Source organism: Lineus longissimus, chromosome 4 (assembly GCF_910592395.1).
Source record: "Lineus longissimus chromosome 4, tnLinLong1.2, whole genome shotgun sequence".
Lineage (NCBI taxonomy): Eukaryota > Metazoa > Nemertea > Pilidiophora > Heteronemertea > Lineidae > Lineus > Lineus longissimus.
The window spans coordinates 10419311-10441310 of record NC_088311.1 but is presented as its reverse complement, the minus strand read 5'-3'; the positions used below and the strand labels follow the sequence as shown (position 1 = coordinate 10441310).

General features: G+C 41.9%; 2 protein-coding genes across 3 annotated transcripts in view; one reads left to right on the top strand and one right to left on the bottom strand.

Annotated features, from left to right (window-relative positions):
* The window catches only part of LOC135485886 (regulator of telomere elongation helicase 1-like), a 43055-nt gene extending 37339 nt beyond the window's left edge, over positions 1-5716 (top strand). Inside the window, exons 23-30 of the mRNA XM_064768233.1 lie at positions 89-213; positions 550-588; positions 907-975; positions 1684-1891; positions 2223-2401; positions 2761-3676; positions 4209-4324; positions 4852-5716. Of these exons, the coding sequence (XP_064624303.1) occupies positions 89-213; positions 550-588; positions 907-975; positions 1684-1891; positions 2223-2401; positions 2761-3676; positions 4209-4324; positions 4852-4932 (1733 nt within the window). The 3' untranslated portion in view covers positions 4933-5716. The remainder of the gene's footprint in view (positions 1-88; positions 214-549; positions 589-906; positions 976-1683; positions 1892-2222; positions 2402-2760; positions 3677-4208; positions 4325-4851) is intronic.
* Positions 5717-9795: 4079 nt separating this feature from the next.
* Positions 9796-21718, bottom strand: LOC135486533 (uncharacterized). 2 transcript variants are annotated; one of them, XM_064769384.1, is made up of 10 exons: positions 17114-21718; positions 16672-16812; positions 15364-15479; positions 14959-15083; positions 14289-14401; positions 12944-13086; positions 12724-12851; positions 12018-12190; positions 11526-11639; positions 9796-10762 (listed from the first exon to the last, which is right to left on the bottom strand). In XM_064769384.1, exons 1-10 carry the CDS (start codon positions 17158-17160, stop codon positions 10489-10491), a joined length of 1374 nt encoding a protein of 457 aa, XP_064625454.1. In that variant the 5' UTR covers positions 17161-21718; the 3' UTR covers positions 9796-10488. The 2 variants fall into 2 exon arrangements, with proteins under 2 accessions (XP_064625454.1, XP_064625456.1); XM_064769386.1 differs by having other exon boundaries at positions 15364-15470.
* Positions 21719-22000: the final 282 nt, after the last annotated feature.

The following is a 22000-nucleotide window of genomic DNA, read 5'->3' as shown; positions in this document are numbered from 1 at the left end:
TTAAACACTGCTTCAGTATCAAACCATGATATTGGAACATGTTATCCCAATCTCCCCCCCAAAAATATCAATCCTAATATATTTCTAGGTGAGGAAGAGGCCCGTGCTGACAGCATAGCCCGACTGACCATTCAGTATGAGATGAAGGCTCCCAAGCGTCCTGCTCCAAAGGGAAAGAAGAGGAGTCTGCTCGATGCGTTGGAAACACACACAGTAAGTCTTTGATGCGAGGTCCTATTGACAGTATAGCTCATCTGTCCATCCAGTATGAGATGACGGCTCCCAAACGTCTCGCTTGGAAGGGCAAGAGGAGTCTTCAATACACTGCAGGTACTGAAAACATACTCAGGTAGTCATCGATTATAGCGAGTGCTGACAGGATAGCTTGTCTGCCCAACCAGACCAAATTACGTAAATTTCAATTCCCAGGAGTGCCCATGCTTATTTTCCTTATCATGGTTTTCATCATTGTAGGTTTACAACATCTGTATGCTTTGTTCGCCTTGGCACTGTTCGTCTAGTCGGTCAATTTCAAATGATCCATTTCAGACTCCAAACTATGAAACTGAGAAGATTGCCAGTCCTAAGGTAAGTTGCTGGATTATGAAGAGGGGAGAGTGGTTTGGCAAAATGACCTGGAAAACCTTGGCTTTTCAACTTTGGGTCAAGTAAGTAGTATTGTGTGGTGAATCCTTTCTAGGAGCCTGGTGGGGAGTGTACATGTACTTGCATTTAGGAGCCCGAGTTCAAGACGTTAAATTCTCTTCAAGTTGTCTAGTCCTTTTGGCTTCCTTAGTCTGACCAGAGCAAGAGGGATTACCTTGTTATACGACACAAATTTGTAAATCCTCTAATTTTTCTGCTCGTTTGGAATCTGATTAAAAAATCTTGACATTCCCAATTTAGATGAGTTCCTCTCAAAGTGCCCTGGAAAGGAGGATGGAGCTGCTGAAGATGAAGAAGAAGTCGATGAAGGTAAGAAACAATTCAACGGCATGCTTCCATCAAAAAAGAGATGTCTGCCATCGATATAGTTTAAACCAGGAAATATTCTTGTACCTTTGTATTCTTTCATTTACAGATAGAGTAGAACCTCCCTTAGTGGACACCTCTTTACTAAAGACACCTTCTCCATTAAGGACACTAGTTTTGGTCCGAAATAGGTTGCTTCCATTCAATTTGAGCTCTCTAATCAGGACACCTCTTTATTAAGGATAGCACTTTTCAGTCCCGATGGTGTCCTTAATAGAGAGGTTCTAGTGAAATTGCTAAAATATTTGGCCACGAAAAAGAAAATCTAATGCGACTTTTTGTTATACCAGTAGGGTTGTCTAACACAAACTTTAAAGTATGCAAAAGTTGCAACTTCAAAAAACCTTGTTAACCAAGTACTCTATGACTAAACAAGGGATGATGCCGAGTACTCTATGACTATACAAGGGATGATGCTGAGTACTCTATGACTATACAAGGGATGATGCCAAGTACTCTATGACTATACAAGGGATGATGCTGAGTACTCTATGACTATACAAGGGATGATGCCGAGTACTCTATGACTAAACAAGGGATGATGCTGATGTTTAATTGTCCATAAACGCATCTTTTCTCTGCATCCCTGTATCAAGTAATGTGGTATCAATTGTCTTTAAGTAATGTTGGTTATCATGTATAATTTTTCAGATTAAAGACAACTCCATTCTGAAACCAGAAGTGAAAACAGCTGCTATGGATTACGTCCATAAAGTCAAATCCATCCTGAGCACCGACTCTTATAAGATCTTCAACAAGGCCATGATAGAGTATGCTTCGAAGGCAAATTTTGAAAGTCTCATCTCAACCCTGGCTGCTCTCTTTACGGAGGATGTCAACAAGATGGATCTGTTACGAGGTAAGTAAAGAATATCTGATTTAACCCTTTTGCTACCCAACCGTGATGACTGGATTCATACACTGTGTACTGCTGGTCCGCAGTGGCGAGTGATCCTTACAGCTAAATTTTCCCTAAGTTCTATCGTTTTCCTGTCTCTTTAAAGCCAGGTTATTTACATCTGAAAAACCGCAGCTTTTTAAAAAGCCAACAAAAATCAGTCAAATGAAAGAATGCTGAAAGACCCTCTTGAATTACAAGTTCTCTCAAAGCTGAAATGGTGCAGACTTTTTGATGAGACGTCAGCTGATCAGTTGAGTAACCTCGTAGCCTTTTCAAAATTCCCTTTCAGGTTTCTACCAGTATGTCAAAACTCAACACAGGGTGAGATTCTGTGAGGTGTGCGTCAGCATAACTGGTAGTGCTCCTGAAGCAAGTAATACCAGTAACACACATCCTGCAGCATCCAATCCAGAGAAGAGACGCAAACTCGACGAAGTATCCGGAGGATCTTTGAAATTTTCTGATGTGGTAAGTTGTTGTTAATAGCCTCCAGAGGAGATACTATAACTATAAAAGTATTAGCAAGAGTTGTATGCAGTATGACTAAAAAAACTTATAATCTAGTAGTGGTGTGTAACCTGAATGGCTGGAAAATGTACCCGTGTTTAACTTTAAGTCTCTTGTCCTTGATGATGCATTGGCTGATTTTAGCAAGTTGAGTTTTTTAGATGTTCTGACTTTGAAATTTTGACTCATAGTTCTGTTTCAGAATCGAATTTTCTGTGTGAAATCACAAAAAATCGGTGTGCCTTTTGTAAAGTAATATCATTCTGGTACTCCATCTCTTAGGTTTTTCTTTTAAAACATTCCTGTTCGTCATCTTTCAGAAATCCTCTAAAATCGCCGCGGCCACGTCATGCGGTTACAAATCTGAAGTTCTGGAGAGCAGAGATACGAAGCAGTCCTCGCTTGGGGAGTGGTCTGAAAAATCTAAGGCATCTGAACGCAGTATGATGGAGACGTTGTTTGGCACAGCTCGAGATACAGTGGACGGAGCTTCAGTCCCCGAAAACAAATCCAGGATCACAGGAATAGAACAGTCAGTCGGTGGTGTTGTGAAACGGGAGCCTGTAGGGAATAGAAATTTAGGACAGTTGTACCAAGCCAGTGATGGGTCAAAGGAGAGTCAGTCTCTGGTGGAGGACTTGCTGTTCTCTGAAAGGGAACGATCAGAAAAAGAGGAAATTGTTGGGAGGAAGAAAACTGAAAAGTTTCACCAAGCGTCTGTTAAATCAAAAGATTTCAAGTCTGGTGTAGGGCATTCACTGCCCTCAAAAGGAGAAAAGTCAGGAAAAGAAAATACAACTTGTTCTGTTTCGAAATCTGCGAGTGTGACTTCTGTTCAAAAATCAAAGAATTCTGTGACTGAACTTCTCGCGAAAAGGAGTGATAGTGATAAGATGAGTAGTAAATCTGAAGCTTGTGAAAAGACAGGATCTGAACTGAATATTTCGACGAAATCCATGTTGTCAAATTCCAAATCGGTTCCAGATGTTCTGAAGGAGAGACATTCCACGGTTTCAAAGGTCAAAGATCAGAGTCGGGCAGATGTAAAGAAAGTACATTCCACCGTGTCAAAAGACACAAAACCTGCTGAGAAATTTGGTGATAATGTTGATCACGATGCAAAGTCGAATTTGTCATTTGCTACTCCCAGTTCTGTGACTGCTGGTCAGTCATCTAAGGTGCTTCCAACCAAGGAACATGTCGTCACAAGTTCAGGTGATAACGTACCTAGCTCAGGTAATAATCTATCTTCAAGATGATATAAAAGTTTTCAATTCAGCGAGTGACCTGCATTATTGTTTTGAAAAGATGCGTCGAGTACATGTATGAATATGTCTTTTTAATTGCCATGTGATAAAGAATAATGGAGCTATAAGCTTGACTGAAAGAAGGACAACTGATGTCACCGCCAATGTGATGTCCCTTTTATGTGTTGTGTCGTTGAGTATGCCATCTGTGACGTCACTAGTACACAGTGATATCACAGAAACCTTTACTGTTATTGGCTATAAATATGTAGGAGATATTTTGCACCATATACATGCTTCCCGAAATTGGTGGCTTGCATTGGAACTAACTTTTTCCCCCTTGTCCGTCATTAAAGGCATTCAAGTGTGTTGTTCAACCATGACTATCTCCTTTGTCCCTCCACCATAAAGCCTAGTTTCCCCTTATGACATCCCTATTTCGGAAACTCAGCGCCCCATTTCTGGAAAGGTGTTTATGCCCCTTCCAACCTCCGCCTTAAATTGAATCATCTTTATTTCAGTTGAAGGTGGCCTAGAAATTGCCTGCTGTGCATGTAATAAGGCAGCTGTTGTCCCCCTGAGAACTAAAACATGCGAGCATGTTTGCTGCTTTCAATGCTGGAAGAAGATCTTCATGGTGAGTTGCCCAGTTATGGTCATCTGTGTAAACTTTGGTTTGCTTAACCAAAGGGCCTGGTTTAAAAAGAATACACTTCAGGAGGTATGAAGGTGTTCAAAGCAAGTTGGAGCTTTAAATTGAAGCCCTAGGCCCGGTTATGAGAAAGCATGTTAGCTTATAACATCATCTAGACATGTTGTCTCATGTACATCAATGCACATGTAACAACATGTCAGCATGATGTTTTGAGCTAACGTTCTTTCTAATAACTGGACCCAAGTATTTGGATGTAAATCTAATCCAGGTTGGTTACTTTATCCCACTGTTCAGAATCTTTCACACATACAGAGGATGTCTTGTTTTAAATTTCATTTAATGAACTGTATAGCCCAATGATACTGGTATTTCTCTTCAATACCCACACCATTTCATCCCGAAATACCAATCTGGTATTGAAATAATAACTTGGCATACCAGTAATAGAAGATGACTTCGATCCCATCTTGGCTGAAATGTAACAGATGTCTATCTTCTATCGATTTCAGGAACCAACAGGTGCTCCGAAAGTTTGCCCCAAGTGTGGTGGCGCAGTCAAAAGGAAAGAACTTGCTAAAGTCAATTTATAATGATATGTGCCACATGTAAGATTAGGAACTACTGACAGGATTTGTATCAACTTTTGCTTGCACACATCAAAAAAGGTGTCGCCTTTGTTTAGTTGATGACCCTTTGAAGAGGACCATAGGCAGGAGCAGAGGGGTTAATTTGGCCATCTTCAGGTGGCTAATTTACACAGTAGGCCTATGGGCCCTGGGTCATGTCAGATTCAGCACTAAATGTATTCCTCGTACAAGCGTGAATCATTTCGATGTACTGTGAGATGTGAGAGACCCCTATTGGCGACTTTGTGTAACTTTATCTTCCTTGCCTAGCTGCTGCCTTAATTGTCCCTTTAAGGCTGCTTATCAATCGGGTCTTTGTTTGTGAGCTTGTGGACTTGTGGCGCTGTTTATATTGTCTCCATAGCGTGTTCCCTGGTGCAACCAATGGCCGCAAAGGTTCACTTTATGTGTGGTGTGTCACAAGCGAACACAGAATAAGGAAGAATTGTTCAAGCAAATACTCAATGAAAACATAGGCCACTATCACGCCCTGGCACGGCATAGGATTTCACAATATGAACAATATGCCCTATACCTCCTTTATCTTTTGGAGTTCAGAGCTTAATGAGGTTTCATTTTGTTTGTCTTGATTTCATCTTTCCATTAATGTAATAAAAATGACAATCTGAGTCCAGAAACTTCCCTTTTGATAAAACGCTGTTGGCATTTCTGAACTTACCAAGTCTTGACTCTTGCTGATGCAACAGAATTGCCATGTGATCAAAAATGTAAACATTCTGCTCAAATGTATGTGCTATGATGAAATATGAATCATTAAATGAATAAATGAATGAACATTTTGAGTTTGTTTATATTAAAGAAGCGTGCCCTGCCTTCATCCTGTGATTTTTCACGCCGTCATTGATAAGGCAGGTATACCAGGATGGTTACTTCGGATCATGCCTTCTATAGGCCATGGCCCTAATCAAGAAATCTGTCATTTCTGACAACATTTCAAGACAGTCATAACCAGACTGAATCAAGCCTTGCACCACTGCAAAACCAACACAATGAAAGAGCTAAGACAGTCACAACCAGACTGAATCAAGCCTTGCACCACTGCAAAACCAACACAATGAAAGAGCTAAGACAGTCACAACCAGACTGAATCGAGCCTTGCACCACCGCAAAACCAACACAATGAAAGAGCTAAGACAGTCACAACCAGACTGAATCGAGCCTTGCACCACCGCAAAACCAACACAATGAAAGAGCTAAGACAGTCACAACCAGACTGAATCGAGCCTTGCACCACCGCAAAACCAACACAATGAAAGAGCTAAGACAGTCACAACCAGACTGAATCGAGCCTTGCACCACCGCAAAACCAACACAATGAAAGAGCTAAGACAGTCACAACCAGACTGAATCGAGCCTTGCACCACCGCAAAACCAACACAATGAAAGAGCTAAGACAGTCACAACCAGACTGAATCGAGCCTTGCACCACCGCAAAACCAACACAATGAAAGAGCTAAGACGGTCACAACCAGACTGAATCGAGCCTTGCACCACCGCAAAACCAACACAATGAAAGAGCTAAGACGGTCACAACCAGACTGAATCGAGCCTTGCACCACTGCAAAACCAACACAATGAAAGAGCTAAGACGGTCACAACCAGACTGAATCGAGCCTTGCACCACCGCAAAACCAACACAATGAAAGAGCTAAGACAGTCACAACCAGACTGAATCGAGCCTTGCACCACTATGAATGAGCTAAGAGTCACAACCAGACCAAATCTAGCCTAGCACCACTGCAAATCAACACAATGAAAGAGCTAAGACGGTCACAACCAGACTGAATCGAGCCTTGCACCACTATGAATTAGCTAAGAGTCACAACCAGACCGAATCTAGCCTAGCACCACTGCAAAACCAACACAATGAAAGAGCTAAGACGGTCACAACCAGACTGAATCGAGCCTTGCACCACTATGAATGAGCTAAGAGTCACAACCAGACCAAATCTAGCCTAGCACCACTGCAAAACCAACTATTGGGTGATATGAATAAAGACTAGCAAATGCTTTTACTTCAATTTTGTACAGAAAGGCCTAGTGTAAATGTACATGGAGTTTTAGATAAAAGCATTTACTAGTCTTTATTCATATCACCCAGAAAGAGCTATGATGGTCACAACCAGACTGAATCGAGCCTGGCGCAACTATGAATAAGCCAACACAATGAAATAGCTAAGACAGTCACAACCAGACTGAATCGAGCCTGGCACAACTCTGAAGCCAACACAATGAAATAGCTAAGACAGTCACAACCAGACAGAATCGAGCCTGGCACAACTATGAAGCCAACACAATGAAATAGCTAAGACAATCACAACCAGACCGAATCCAGCCTGGCACCACCGTGAAGCCAACACGATGAAATAGCTAAGACAGTCACAACCAGACCGAATCTAGGCACCACCGTGAAGCCAACATGATGAACTAGCTCAGACAGTCTCTAGCCTGGCACCACCGTGAAGCCTACACTATGAAAAACCTAAGAGAGTAACCTCCAGACCAAATTCAACCTGGCACCTCTGTGAAGCCAGCGCGATGAAATAGCTAAGACAATCACAACCAGACAAAATCCAGCTGGCACTGTGAAGTCAACATGATTAACTAGCCAAGATAGTCAAAACCAAACTGATTCTAGCCTTGCACCGCCGTGAGTCCAACACGATTTAAGAGCAAAGCAATCACAACCTTCTAGCCTGGCACCACCGTGGGGCCAACCCAATGAAATAGATGACACAGCCACAACCAGACCGAATCTAGCTTGTCTTTAAGGGACATCTTTCAATTTAGAGTTTTTCAAATGAAAGCCTGTCCCGACATGGTGAGGGAGTCGAAAAAGGTTACATCCAAGATCACACTGGTTTCAAACTCAATGAGTCGGCAGACAAGTTGGCTGGTTGAGAAAAAAACATTTTATTGACATCGTGAAGACTCTTGCAGACATTGTGTGCATCATTGTGGAGGGAGAGCTCAGGCTCTATCTGGACGTCTTCTGTAGCTTCTGAATGCAAATATTTTCTGTCACTTCCAAACACCTGTCTCTTTCTAGAAGTCTTCTGTCGCCTTCGAATGCAAACATTCTGCCCTGTCCTCTGTCACCTCCCAACACCACAGGCTCTATCTGGAGGTCTTCCATCGTCTCTTAATGCGAATGTCTCGCCTTGTCCTCTGACACCTCCAAACAACTTAGGCTATATCTGGACGTCTCCTGCCGTCTCCGAATGTGAATGTCTCGCCCCGTCCTCTGTCACCTCCCAAAACCTCAGGCTCTTCTGTTGCCTCTGAATGTAATTGTCCTGTCCTTTCCTCTGTCACCTCCCAACACCTCAGACTATATCTGAACGACTTCTTTTGCCTCTGAATGTAATTGTCCTGTCCTGTCCTGTCCTATGTCACCTCCCAACACCTCAGACTATATCTGAACGACTTCTTTTGCCTCTGAATGTAATTGTCCTGTCCTGTCCTGTCCTCTGTCACCTCCCAACACCTCAGACTATATCTGAACGACTTCTTTTGCCTCTGAATGTAATTGTCCTGTCCTGTCCTGTCCTATGTCACCTCCCAACACCTCAGACTATATCTGAACGACTTCTTTCGCCTCTGAATGTAATTATCCTGTCCTGCCCTGCTCTGTCACCTCCCAACATCTCAGACTATATCTGAACGACTACTTTCGCCTCTGAATGTAATTATCCTGTCCTGTCCTGTCCTCTGTCACCTCCCAACACCTCAGACTATATCTGAACGACTTCTTTCGCCTCTGAATGTAATTGTCCTGTCCTGTCCTGTCCTCTGTCACCTCCCAACATCTCAGACTATATCTGAACGACTACTTTCGCCTCTGAATGTAATTATCCTGTCCTGTCCTGTCCTCTGTCACCTCCCAACATCTCAGACTATATCTGAACGACTACTTTCGCCTCTGAATGTAATTATCCTGTCCTGTCCTGTCCTCTGTCACCTCCCAACATCTCAGACTATATCTGAACGACTACTTTCGCCTCTGAATGTAATTATCCTGTCCTGTCCTGTCCTCTGTCACCTCCCAACATCTCAGACTATATCTGAACGACTTCTTTTGCCTCTGAATGTAATTATCCTGTCCTGTCCTGTCCTCTGTCACCTCCCAACATCTCAGACTATATCTGAACGACTACTTTCGCCTCTGAATGTAATTATCCTGTCCTGCCCTGTCCTCTGTCACCTCCCAACACCTCAGACTATATCTGAACGACTTCTTTCGCCTCTGAATGTAATTATCCTGTCCTGCCCTGCTCTGTCACCTCCCAACACCTCAGACTATATCTGAACGACTACTTTCGCCTCTGAATGTAATTATCCTGTCCTGTCCTGTCCTCTGTCACCTCCCAACATCTCAGACTATATCTGAACGACTTCTTTCGCCTCTGAATGTAATTGTCCTGTCCTGTCAGGAGGACAGGAGGACAGCTGGCCTCTGTGAGGTCCAGTTATTGATACAGGACACCTGGCCTCTGTGAGGTCAAGCTATTGATACAGGACATCTGGACTCTGTGAGGTCCAGAATGAACTAATGCAAAAGCTGCAAGGCTGTTTGGATGTCACCCATCCCAGATGGGATACACACCAGAAAGAGGACATCACTGTATAACAGAAGTCACACATAGTGTTCCCCTCCGTGTCAATGATGACTTTGTCCCAATGTTGCCTCAAAGTGATTAGACTAGACCCCATGGTCTCATCCATGCCTCCCATCAACATGATAAAAAAAGACACAACAGATTTCAGTGAACATTTGAAATGTATTTATTACAATTCTTATCCACATCTCCAATATAATCTTCTGTAACAAACTAACAAACAAATTTTTCTGATCCAAGTTGAGATATCTAGTGACCATCTGTGCACAGACGGTTTTACCACACACTTGTCTTTGGTTTAGAAGTGATAGGTTTGTTTGGAAGTGATGGGTTTGGTTTGGAAGTGATGGGTTTGGTTTGGAAGTGATGGGTTTGGTTTGGAAGTGATGGGTTTGGTTTGGAAGTGATGGGTTTGGTTTGGAAGTGATAGGTTTGGTTTGGAAGTGATAGGTTTGGTTTGGAAGGGATAGGTTTGGTTTGGAAGTGATAGGTTTGGTTTAGAAGGGATAGGTTTGGTTTGGAAGTGATATGTTTGGTTTGGAAGTGATAGGTTTGGTTTGGAAATGATAGGTTTGGTTTGGAAGTGATAGGTTTGGTTTGGAAGGGATGTCATATCACCAGATCAATAATGTAGATAAACTGACACAAATTACTTGTGGAGGTTTTCCGTGTTGGCTAGGGAAAAACTTTGAAGAAAAAGGTTAGTGTGAGGAAAGCCAAGATGTGCAATCTGAATGATATAACGAGATACAGTGCTTCTTCTTCGGGCAAAAAGGTGATATTGACCTGTTACGATTCATTCTAACAAATAATTGAAAGTATAACGAATGTTGAAATGTCATAGCTACTGATCTAGATGAGCTACCAGCTAATAGCAGAGCTACGCTGGCTCAACGAATAACTCTAATGGAGGGTCAGGTCGCATTGTAATCGCCAACTTAGTGCGGTACGTGAAACCTGGTACCCAGGAAAATTTAAATCGCTTCACGAGTATCGCAGTCATGACTTTCATCTCGAGCAGTGCAAATCGGTAGCCGATACACATCCGGTTGCCGAGGACGAACGGAACCCAGGAGTATGGGTTGATGTTGTCGTTGTTGTTGATGAAACGTTCTGGTTTGAAGGTCTCAGGATCATCCCAATATTCAGGCATTCTGAAAAAGGAAAAAGATGATGATGATGATGGATTAATGTGAACTAACCCCTAACCCCTAACCCACTAACCCCTAACTTAAGTTCTAAATTTTTTAGACGCACGCCAGACAGTTGGTCCATTTTTCGTAACAAAATTTGCTGTCCTAGAGAGTTATGCCACAGAGCCCCATAGCTTTGTGGTCAGGGTGATGTCCTTTGAACAGTATTCCTCTCCATTTCTTGCAGGAATGAAATCAAAAAGGCAGCTAAAGCCATGTTTTATCAAAATCAGATGTGATGTTGCATGAATGTGTCAAATTAGGTCGGCCCACTAGTTGAGCATTATATTGTGCCATTATTAAGCAGGGGTGTAGCTTGCTTTTTGGTCTTGGGGGAAAAGCTCTCTGGGGGAGCAGAATCACAATTTATGAAATTTTTCGAGCAAAATAATGGTCAAAAACACACCTTTTCATGACTTCTGAGGGCATTTGCTAGTTTAAGGTTATGTTATGGTCAGAATAGTTGAAATTGAAGTTGAGTTACAAATACAGTGGAACCTCCCTTAGCGGACACCTCTTTATTAGGTACACCAGTTTTTTTCCCAAATTGGTCCTTTCCATTCAATTTGACCTTTCTATCAGGACACCTCTCTATTAAGGACAGCATTTGCCAGTCCCAAGGGTGTCCTTATTAGAGGTGTTCTAATGTACATAGTTTCTACATTATCTATATTGTTCAATAACAGATAAAGGACACATGCACTGGACATAGACCATGACTGACCTCATCATGGCCCCCATGTGTAAGAGTAAGTATGTCCCAGCAGGCACGGCTTGGCCGCAGATGTTATCATCGTTGTAACATGTCCGCATAACAACTGGAACTGGGGGTGAAAACCTGAAATGGAATTAAACAGCTTGGATTATGTAAAGGCCACTGGACAGATGGCGACTTCTACTCAAGTAGATCAATTCTTCAAGCTATGTCTGTGTCACTACTGGCCCCAGCCGCATTATGAAATCCTTGCACCCAACTCATTTTGGTTGATAGCACGCAATCTCTAATGCTCTACCTCTCTAAACCTGTTCTGCATAATAAACTATCTCGACTGGTAGACATAGCACCGCCAAATTAAAGGAACAGACCGTTTTTTTACGATCTACATTGTACTTTAAGGGATGGACACTTGTGGCCAATTTTGAAACTGCGAGCGAGACCCCAGCAAAGCCGTTTCTCGGGTAATACAAGGAAAATAATTATGACTGACAGATATACCTTAGCGTTTCCTTGACGACTGCATTTAGATACTCCATCTTATCAATGGTTTCCATGGAGATATCACCTACATCGTCTGGTAAATTTGTCACAACTTCTTTGCGTAACTTTTCTTGAATCTCTGGATTTTGAGCAAGGTGAAGGAACAACCAGGTAAGCGCATCGGTGATGGTCTGAAAATAAATAGTTTTGATATGGTTACAACAGAATTTTTCAGGTGGTCCTATTAAAGGACCAACTGAGTTATCAACAGCATTATTACAAGGCTGTCGGTTGACAAGTTACAATACTGGCAGTAGTTTCCATCATCAAATTGTACATAACTAGGAAAAATCTAAATCTGACTGAATTATCACACAATTAATATTTTAATCCCGACTGGAGCCATATGAGCCCTCCATGCAGCGATCTTTGCGCAGATCGATGTGCTGCAGGGAGGCGACGGACAACACCATGATGTCATTGAGTCATTCTCGATTACCCTGATAATACAACACTGGTAATGACGTTGACTTTATCCTATTAGGGTGACGTAAAGTTTGCCCTCCGGTAGCATGAAGAGTTTCCACTGCCAGGAATTGCGAGAGCTAAAAATAACGAATAACGGGCATATCATTTGATAATATCGTCAAAAGGCATTTGAACAGCTCGTTTTCAGTCAAAACGTGTGCGGTACATATTAGAGATTATAATAAGGGGACTTTACCTCGTGACCGGCTGCTACAAATGTGATGATGTGGTCCTTGAGTTCTTCATCAGACAGGTGTCGCCCACTGCCATCATCTCGGGCTGACATCAACATGGCCAGAAGATCCTCCTGCAGGGAATCCAGGTCTGGAAAATAATATCGTTTTTTTTCTTTTCAAGACAAAGACATTCAAATTTTGAGTATAATTCGAGAGGACAAAATGCCCGAAATTTCTTACCATCTTCATCAGCAGCAGCAAATTTCTCTTCCTTCTCTCTTATGATAGTCTTCACCATGCCATCGATGATCTTCATGTATTTATTGATCGTACGGTTTCGCTTCGTTGGCCACAAGTGCCATTTTGGAAGAAATAGGTCTAACCTGAAACGGGTGAGTTAAACTATATTGTAAAGCACATCACCCCAACAAAAATTTACTCTTAGGTCTAACCTGAAACGGGTGAGTTAAACTATATTGTAAAGCACATCACCCCAACAAAAATTTACTCTTAGGTCTAAAGCACATCACCCCAACAAAAATTTACTCTTAGGTCTAACCTGAAACGGGTGGGTTAAACTATATTGTAAAGCACATCACCCCAACAAAAATTTACTCTTAGGTCTAACCTGAAACGGGTGAGTTAAACTATATTGTAAAGCACATCACCCCAACAAAAATTTACTCTTAGGTCTAACCTGAAACGGGTGAGTTAAACTATATTGTAAAGAACATCACCCTAATAAAAATTTATTCTTAGGTCTAACCTGAAACGGGTGAGTAAAACTATATTGTAAAGCACATCACCCCAACAAAAATTTACTCTTAGGTCTAACCTGAAACGGGTGGGTTAAACTATATTGTAAAGCACATCACCCTAATAAAAATTTATTCTTAGGTCTAACCTGAAACGGGTGAGTAAAACTATATTGTAAAGCACATCACCCCAACAAAAATTTACTCTTAGGTCTAACCTGAAACGGGTGGTTTAAACTATATTGTAAAGCACATCACCCCAACAAAAATTTACTCTTAGGTCTAACCTGAAACGGGTGAGTTAAACTATATTGTAAAGCACATCACCCCAACAAAAATTTACTCTTAGGTTTAACCTGAAACGAGTGAGTTAAACTATAATATTGTAAAGCACATCACCCAAACAAAAATTTACTCTTAGGTGCTCCCCAGTGCTGAAAAATGTCTTTGAAAGGACAACTTGGGTGAGGTCAGGAGGATAATTACCCCGCTGGCGCCTCCACATGTGGTGTCACACTGATGCTGATCTTTTTTACTGATTTTCGCCAGTGTTATGAGGCAGTCTTGGACATGGTTTGTGAGTTTCACTTTCAGGCAGGCATATACACCCTGCTCTCGTGCAGTTCCAATGCAATTCCAGGGGCGGATTTAAGGGGGGGGGGGGGCGATGCTGAGTGTGTGCGTAGGGGGGTTGGGGCAATATTGGCATGCAACAAATACATGTACGCATGAGAGGCAATGCACAGTGAGCAGAAACAACTTTTTGCTATGAGAAAAAGAAATTGCCTCCTCACATCCAAAAGCCATGCAGAGTTATTGCATAAACTTACCCAAGACTAAGACAGTTAGAAATGTCATGGAATGCCTCAGATATTTCATGATCAGGAAAGCGGAGAGAGTTGAAATCATAACTCATGGCACATTCGCCAATCGCATCCAGCGTCTGAAAATAAGAGAAAATGGCGGTCGAAGTGTCTTCAACATGGCATCTTGACCCCCAAGGTTTTGAGATTGCGGAGTCGCAAACCGCTGGTGCCCGATTGGCGATGCATACACATGAGAGTCTGGATGCAACATGGTGGTTCTACAGGGTTGCCCAGAATTATTTTCCTTTGGACAATAGAATTCTATTGTGTATCTATTGTGTGCGGGAAAATAATTCTGGGCCACCCTGTATAGTGCAACATGGTGGTTTTAACGATCTATAGCCCATTCGTAAATGTTTTGTCCGCTCTGGAGAGCAAACTACTGGTTGAATTTCTTTAAAGTTAAGGTTTAATTGACCACCTGTTCAAAACCAAACAGGATTTTAAAATTTCAGTAACCATGGCAATGAAATAAAATTTTTTGTATGTATCTGTTTCCATTGACGTAGTGCATTGGAAAGACGGGTTTTTTTTTGGGGGGGGGGGATTTTACACCCTGGTTTTGAACTCAAAGTGACCCCTCTCCCTATGAAAATTGGTCCCAAAGGGTGGGGGAGGGAGGATAAACACTTACTATTCTCCTGAAGTCTCCATGGATGTTAAACTTCATCTTACATTCTTCATCAGTACAGTTTCTCAATTGATCATCCCAGAAACGACAAAGCTCAACTGCTTTCTTTGACAATTTTGGCAGCATTTCTAAAATTAAAATAATCATAATTGTTTTCTTCCCTTTTATTTGTGTCATTGAAAAACTAGATTCGCATTCATAACCCCTTTAAGATTTTAAAGGAATTATAGGAATTTATCCTTATTCTGAACCATCAGAGGGACTCTGTCAGCTACCTCCCCTCCTTGGGGTAACGGAGTCCGGGCCGGCAGAGTGGATCCAAAACGTGAGGATCAAGATACCTTATTGTTGCCTTTTTTATGCCCTCCTTGTAAACTTCAAGCTTAGCTAAAAATCAAAGTTGCTCACTTTTATTGGCAGCAGTTCCAAAGGCTGGATTAGCCAACTTCCTATGCGCGGCATGGACACTTCCCTCTGAGGTCACCAAGCCATTGCCCAGCACACGCCTTATAGGGCTGAAAGGGCTGAAATTTGAGATATCAGCACGTCTTTGTGTGAGATAGCATGAAAACCTAACGAGAGTGTTTTTTGAGAGGAATTATCACATGTATGGCAGGTGGTTACGGTCACAATTAATATATCCTGTTCAACAATTAATATAGACTGTTCAACAATTTATATATCCTGTTCAACAATTAATATATCCTGTTCAACAATTAATACATCCTGTTCAACAATTAATATAATATACTGTTCAATAATTAATATATCCTGTTTAACAATTAATATAATATACTGTCCAACAATTAATATATAGTGTTCAACAAATAATATAACATACTGTTCAACAATTAATATATAGTGTTCAACAATTAATATATAGTGTTCAACAATTAATATACACTGTTCAACAATTAATATATACTGTTCAACAATTAATATAATATACTGTTCAACAATTAATACATACTGTTCAACAATAAGTCTTTTTTGATTTGTTTACAGCACACATCATTTCCCGGCTGTTCGACCAATCAGAGCACCAGCTGAACATCACGTGGTCAACGAGTGGGCGTGGTCTACATCAATTTGCGTTGACTGCAACGCCCCCACTCATCGACAACGTGATGTTCAGCTGACTGAAAGCATATACCAGTATTTTTAACACAGTCACAGCTTCGAATCCGTGAAGATGGAGGTCTATTTGGATGCTCTCGAAGAGATTGAAGAGATAGATAACCAAGAAAACCAAGTGAGACAGGCGCGATTGATCAGAGACAGGCAAAATCCATTCGAATATTTCCGTGATGAAGAATTTAGGCAGCGGTTCCGTTTCAGCAAGGAAAATGCATTGTATATATGCGGCCAAATCGAAAATGAACTGCGGCATCGTACGAACCGGAATGCAGCTGCGCCTCCGCCTCTGCAGTTGCTTGTGGCATTGCGGTACAATGCAACAGGTACTTTTCAAAATGTTATAGGCGACCTGGTTGGGATTCACGAAAGCACCGTCTGCAGAATAATCGTGAGAGTTTCCAGGGCTTTAGCAAGAAGACAGGATGAATATATTAATTTTCCTGCAAATGACCTTCTCCTTCTTCTTCTTCTTCTTCTACTTCTTCTTCTTCCTGCAAATGACCAACTGAGAGGAAATATGAGAAGGTTTGCCCACATTGATTATAATTTGTACAGTAGTCTTCAACTTCTTTCTCTTACCTCATAACATATTTATCTTTGCCATAATTTTTACTGTTGGTGACCAAGACGTGCTTGAAGGCGTCAGGGCTAAATAACATCAGTCGGACATCTCCGAGGAGCATGAAATATCGCACCATGTGGCCATACTCATTTGCCCATCTGAAAAACAAAAAGACTATAATTTAAAAAATTAATTGAAACAGTGTTAGAAATGATTCGAATCTTTTTAAATCAGGAAATAATTGTGCCTTCCCTTGAATCATCATAAGGAATCATTTAATTTTGAATTCCTTACCCCCTAACCAGTAGCAACTGTTTCATTTTGATTGTTTCTCTCAAGTATTTCCTTACCAAACACTGGTAGAAACTGTTCAATTTTGAATCATTTCTCTTATACTTCCTTACCCTGTAACCAGTAGCAACTGTTTCATTTTAAATGCTTTTTCTGATATTTCCTTACCTTACACCAATAGGAACTATCTCACTTTGAATATAAAGTTCTCCCATATTTCCCAAAAAAGGATTGAATCTTGGGCCACGTAGCTGAAACAGAAAGTTTTCATCATCTTTTTGTCAGAAAGCTAAATAAAAGATTTATCAAGAGACACAATTTTAATCGATGAAGTGGGTACATGAGAATGATACATGACATACTGCAACTGTTGTTGTTGTTGTTGTTGTTGTTGTTGTTGTCGTTGTCGTCGTCACAATATTATTAGGAAAAACAATTCCACATATCATCATGCCATAAATACTCGTAAAATGAATCATTGTTGTCATCAGATGACCTTTCAATTTGAGGTATCTAAAAACGTCATCTTTCTACCCAACTCTCCCTTACCTGTCTCATTGATGATCGGGGCATAAACCAGCAATGGAATGATCCCATACCTGTCTCACTGAAGGATGGGACAGTCGCTCGATGATCAGGGCCTAAACCAGCAAGGAGATGGACCCATACCTGCCTCACTAATGAATGGGACAGTGACTTGATGAGCAGGGCATAAACCAGCAAGGAGATGGACCCATACCTGCCTCACTAATGAATAGGACAGTGACTTGATGAGAAGGGCATATTCATGATCAGGGCATAAACCAACAAGGAGATGGTCCCATACCTGCCTCACTAATGAATGGGACAGCGACTTGATGAGCAGGGCATATTCATGATCAGGGCATAAACCAGCCAGGAGATGGTCCCATACCAGCCTCATTAATGAATGGGAAGGCGACTTGATGAGCAGGGCATATTCATGATCAGGGCATAAACCAACAAGGAGATGGTCCCATACCTGCCTCGCTAATGAATGGGACAATGACTTGATGAGCAGGGCATATTCACGATCAGGGCATAAACCAGCAAGAAGATGGTTCCATACCTGCCTCGCTAATGAATAGGACAGCGACTTGATGAGCAGGGTATATTCATGATCAGGGCATAAACCAGCAAGGAGATGGTCCCATACCTGCCTCACTGATGAATGGGACAGTAACTTGATGAGCAGGGCATATTCATAATCAGGGCATAAACCAGCAAGGAGATGGACCCATACCTGCCTCACCAATGAATGGGATAGTGACTTGATGAGCAGGGCTTATTCATGATCAGGGCATAAACCAGCAAGGAGATGGACCCATACCTGCCTCACTAATAATGAATGGGACAGTGACTTGATGAGCAGGGCATATTCATGATCAGGGCATAAACCAGCAAGGAGATGGACCCATACCTGCCTCACTAATGAATGGGACAGTGACTTGATGAGCAGGGCATATTCATGATCAGGGCATAAACCAGCAAGGAGATGGTCCCATACCTGCCTCGCTAATGAATGCGACAGCGACTTGATGAGCGGGGCATATTCATGATCAGGGCATAAACCAGCAAGGAGATGGTCCCATACCTGCCTCACTAGAGGATGGGACAGTCGCTTGATGATCAGGGCATAAACTGGTAAGGAGTTGGTCCCTCACCTGCCTCACTAATAATGAATGGGACAGTGACTTGATGAGCAGGGCATAAACCGACCAGGAGATGGTGCCTTACCTGTCTCACTAATGGATGGGTCAGTGGCTTGATAATCAGGTCATAAACCAGCCAGGAGATGAAGAGAATGATGAAGCAGGGTAGCATCTGAGTCCAACTGAAACTCTGCAGATATCTCATCATTTCAATCACAAACATCTCACTTTTGTGAAGGTATGTAGCTGCAGTACAGATGTGGTACTTGTGGTAGGATTTTGGTTGGCATGTAATCCATAACCACAATTATGTGAATGACTCAACTGATTCAATTACCAATGCTTATGTAATAGAGTCCTGCTCTGTATCTTATCTAATTATTTAAATCACCATGTGTTACTATTAATTTGGTCAGTCCTTTACAATTGCATGTCATCAGCCCCAAAGTAGGCCTATCTGTATTTCTAGTATACTGTAGAACTTGCAATAAGCGAGCATCATGGGAAATCAGAATAGGCCTAGGTTTTTATTTATACATGGTTAAGGCGAATAATAAAGTAAGGCCATTGTGACGTAACAATCCTTTTTGAAAGGGCTTTGGTGTTGAGGGAACAACACTCATCCTCTAATGAAATTGATGCCTAGACCTATTCACCCACAGGCTTGAATGTTAGATAAGAGATCATGCCCCATTGCTGCCCAGACCATGTATAAATAAAAATCTAGGCCTATTCTGATTTCCCGCGGCACTCGCTTATTGCAAGTTCGACGGAGTTGGCGTGCATACATTCTCAAGGCCAATTATGTACAGGAACAGCATAAGCCTAGCCATATGATGTCATTTATTATTATGCAGTGACCACCTGTTGTGGACAGTCGCCAGGTGATTAAAAACTGCCCAAGTGGACTTTGGTAGGAGTTATGGGATGCTGTCCAAGTGGAAGGTACGGATGTCCATCTCGACACTGGATGGTCCAACTCCTAATCCAACTCAGTTCACGTAATCAAGAAACTAGAGGCCTTACTAGGCCAGAGACCTCTATTAGCCAGTGTGTACATTCTGTGTACATTTTAATGAACATAGGTTGGTGAAAAAAGTACACCAAGGGTGCTTTAATTCCCACCAAATTTTATATGTGTTATGAAGAGGCTTTTATCAAAATAATAGTAAAAATTCAAAACATTCCAATACCGATTGCCTGAGAAAAATTCATTTGTGTACAGCATTGCCATCAAATCGTCACTTGCGGACTGATATGGGCCTATTAGAACACAAGTTCTAAACTGGCCAGTGACACAATATTTCCTTAAATCAATTATCAAAAAGTATATCCCTGTTATGGCCTGGCTCTGTAGATTAAGAATCCACCAAAGATTGAAGAATAAATCCACTTTCAGCCATCACAGTCATGTATTTACCACAGCCTCACAGTTCAGTACGGACTATGTGCCAGTGCCACACTTCCGCCAGTGAATGAATACATGTCTCTGCCCTACACAACTCCGCTGCATGGTTCTTTCATCCCAGATCTTCCACGCATCGGTCTTGCAAATGATGAGAATTCATCTCAGTTTGATTGTTAGGTCTGCTATTCAGCCCACTTCAACACTTACCGAAAAACATTTTTTATATATACAATGTATTCTCACGTCGAATCAGGTTTAAAGGGGGACTATAGGCAGGAGCAGAGGGGCTAATTTGGCCATCTTCAGGTGACTATTGAATATACACAGTAAGGGCCCTGGGTCACGTCAGATTCAGCACTAAATGTATTCCTCGTACAAGTGTGAATCATTTCGGCGTACAGTGAGATGTGAGAGACCCCTATTGGGGACTTTGTGTAACTTTATCTTGCCTGCCGAGCTGCTACCTATATTGTCCCTTTAAAATTAAAGGGGGACTACAAATATATATATAGGAGCTATGGGGCAGTCTTCAGGGGATGAATAGGCCTAAGTGCAGCAAGGGAACTGAGTCTTGTATGACTTTGTGACCATATACCTTCTTCAATAATAAAAAATGCCAATTGTATACTTTGGGTAACTTACAATCTGGCTCCTTCTTAACCGTTTAGGCTGCAAGTTCAGATTTTACAACTGCAGAGTTTCAAAGGGTGGGATCAATCGGAATGGAAATTGTAAAAATAGCATCGCAAAGCGAGCATAACCCCTCAGCCTATTAAGGTTGAAGGTGAGATAATGGTGAAGTTGGCTTAGTGGAGTGGCTAGTTTGCATATGGAAATTCAAATTGTGGAAACCTATTTTGAGGATGTGAGCGTTGCGGCCATACTGAATTTCGAATCGCGCTGATTTTCGAAAGGAACCTTCCCCTTACAAAACTGCATTAGGCCTACACTCACTAAAAATTGATTCCATCCTCCAAGCCGTTCTCCTTGAAATTGACGGAAACCGATTTCAAGCACGTTGCCCTGGTGACCATATTGAGAATCAGAACAAGCCTGTTTTCGAAAGGAACCTCGCTCTAGTCACCCCCAACGTACATACCAAAAATGAATTTGATCGGACAAACGGTTCGCCTCGAAATTGACGGAAACCGATTTCAAGCAAGCCGCCCTAGTGGCCATATTGATAATCGGAACGCGCCTGTTTTCGAAAGGAGCCTCGCTCTAGTCACCCTCAACTTACATACCAAAAATGAATTTAATCAGACGGTTCTCCTCGAAATTGACGGAAACCGATTTCAAGCACCCCGCCCTGTGAGCATATTGACAATCAGAACGAGCCGGTTTTCAAAAGAAACCTTCCTCTAGTCATCCCCAACGCACATACCAAAAAAATCATGATTTTAGCTAGCATAATTCCTGAGATATAGCCGAAAGTAGTTTTTCGCATGAAGCGCCCCCTGGGGCCAAGTGTAGGTTGAAAACTGTCGAAACTGCCAAAACGCACAATGGTACCATAAGACCTTCAAACCACCCAGAGATGAAATGCCCAGCATTTATGGTTACGGATATATGTTCCGGAAACCACTGATGGTCAATTTACGCTACTTGACCCCTGTGACCTTGAAAAGTAGGTCAAATCAAAAACCCGGGTATTATGTGATGTAGTCTCATGAGAACTGTCCTCAGTAAAAATATCATGATTCAAGCTAGCATAATTCATGAGATATAGCCAAAAGTAGTTTTTTGCATGAAGCGCCCCCTGGGGCCAAGTGTAGGTCGAAAACCGTCAAAACTGCCAAAAGGCACAATGGTACCATAAGACCTTCAAACCACCCAGAGATGAAATGCCCAGCATTTATGGTTACGGATATATGTTCCGGAAACCACTGATGGTCAATTTACGCTACTTGACCCCTGTGACCTTGAAAAGTAGGTCAAATCAAAAACCCGGGTATTATGTGATGTAGTCTCATGAGT

Bases quoted from the DNA above. Each gene is read 5' to 3' on its own strand.
- LOC135486533 (XM_064769384.1), bottom strand. From the start codon at position 17,160: ATGGGAGAACTTTATATTCAAAGTGAGATAGTTCCTATTGGTGTAAG. The intron at 15,480-16,671 runs GTAAGAGAAAGA...CTCAAATTTCAG, and splicing joins AAAGATAAATATGTTATGAG to CCCTTTCAGCCCTATAAGGC. The intron at 12,191-12,723 runs GTAAAGTCCCCT...ATTTATTTTCAG, and splicing joins TTGTAGCAGCCGGTCACGAG to ACCATCACCGATGCGCTTAC.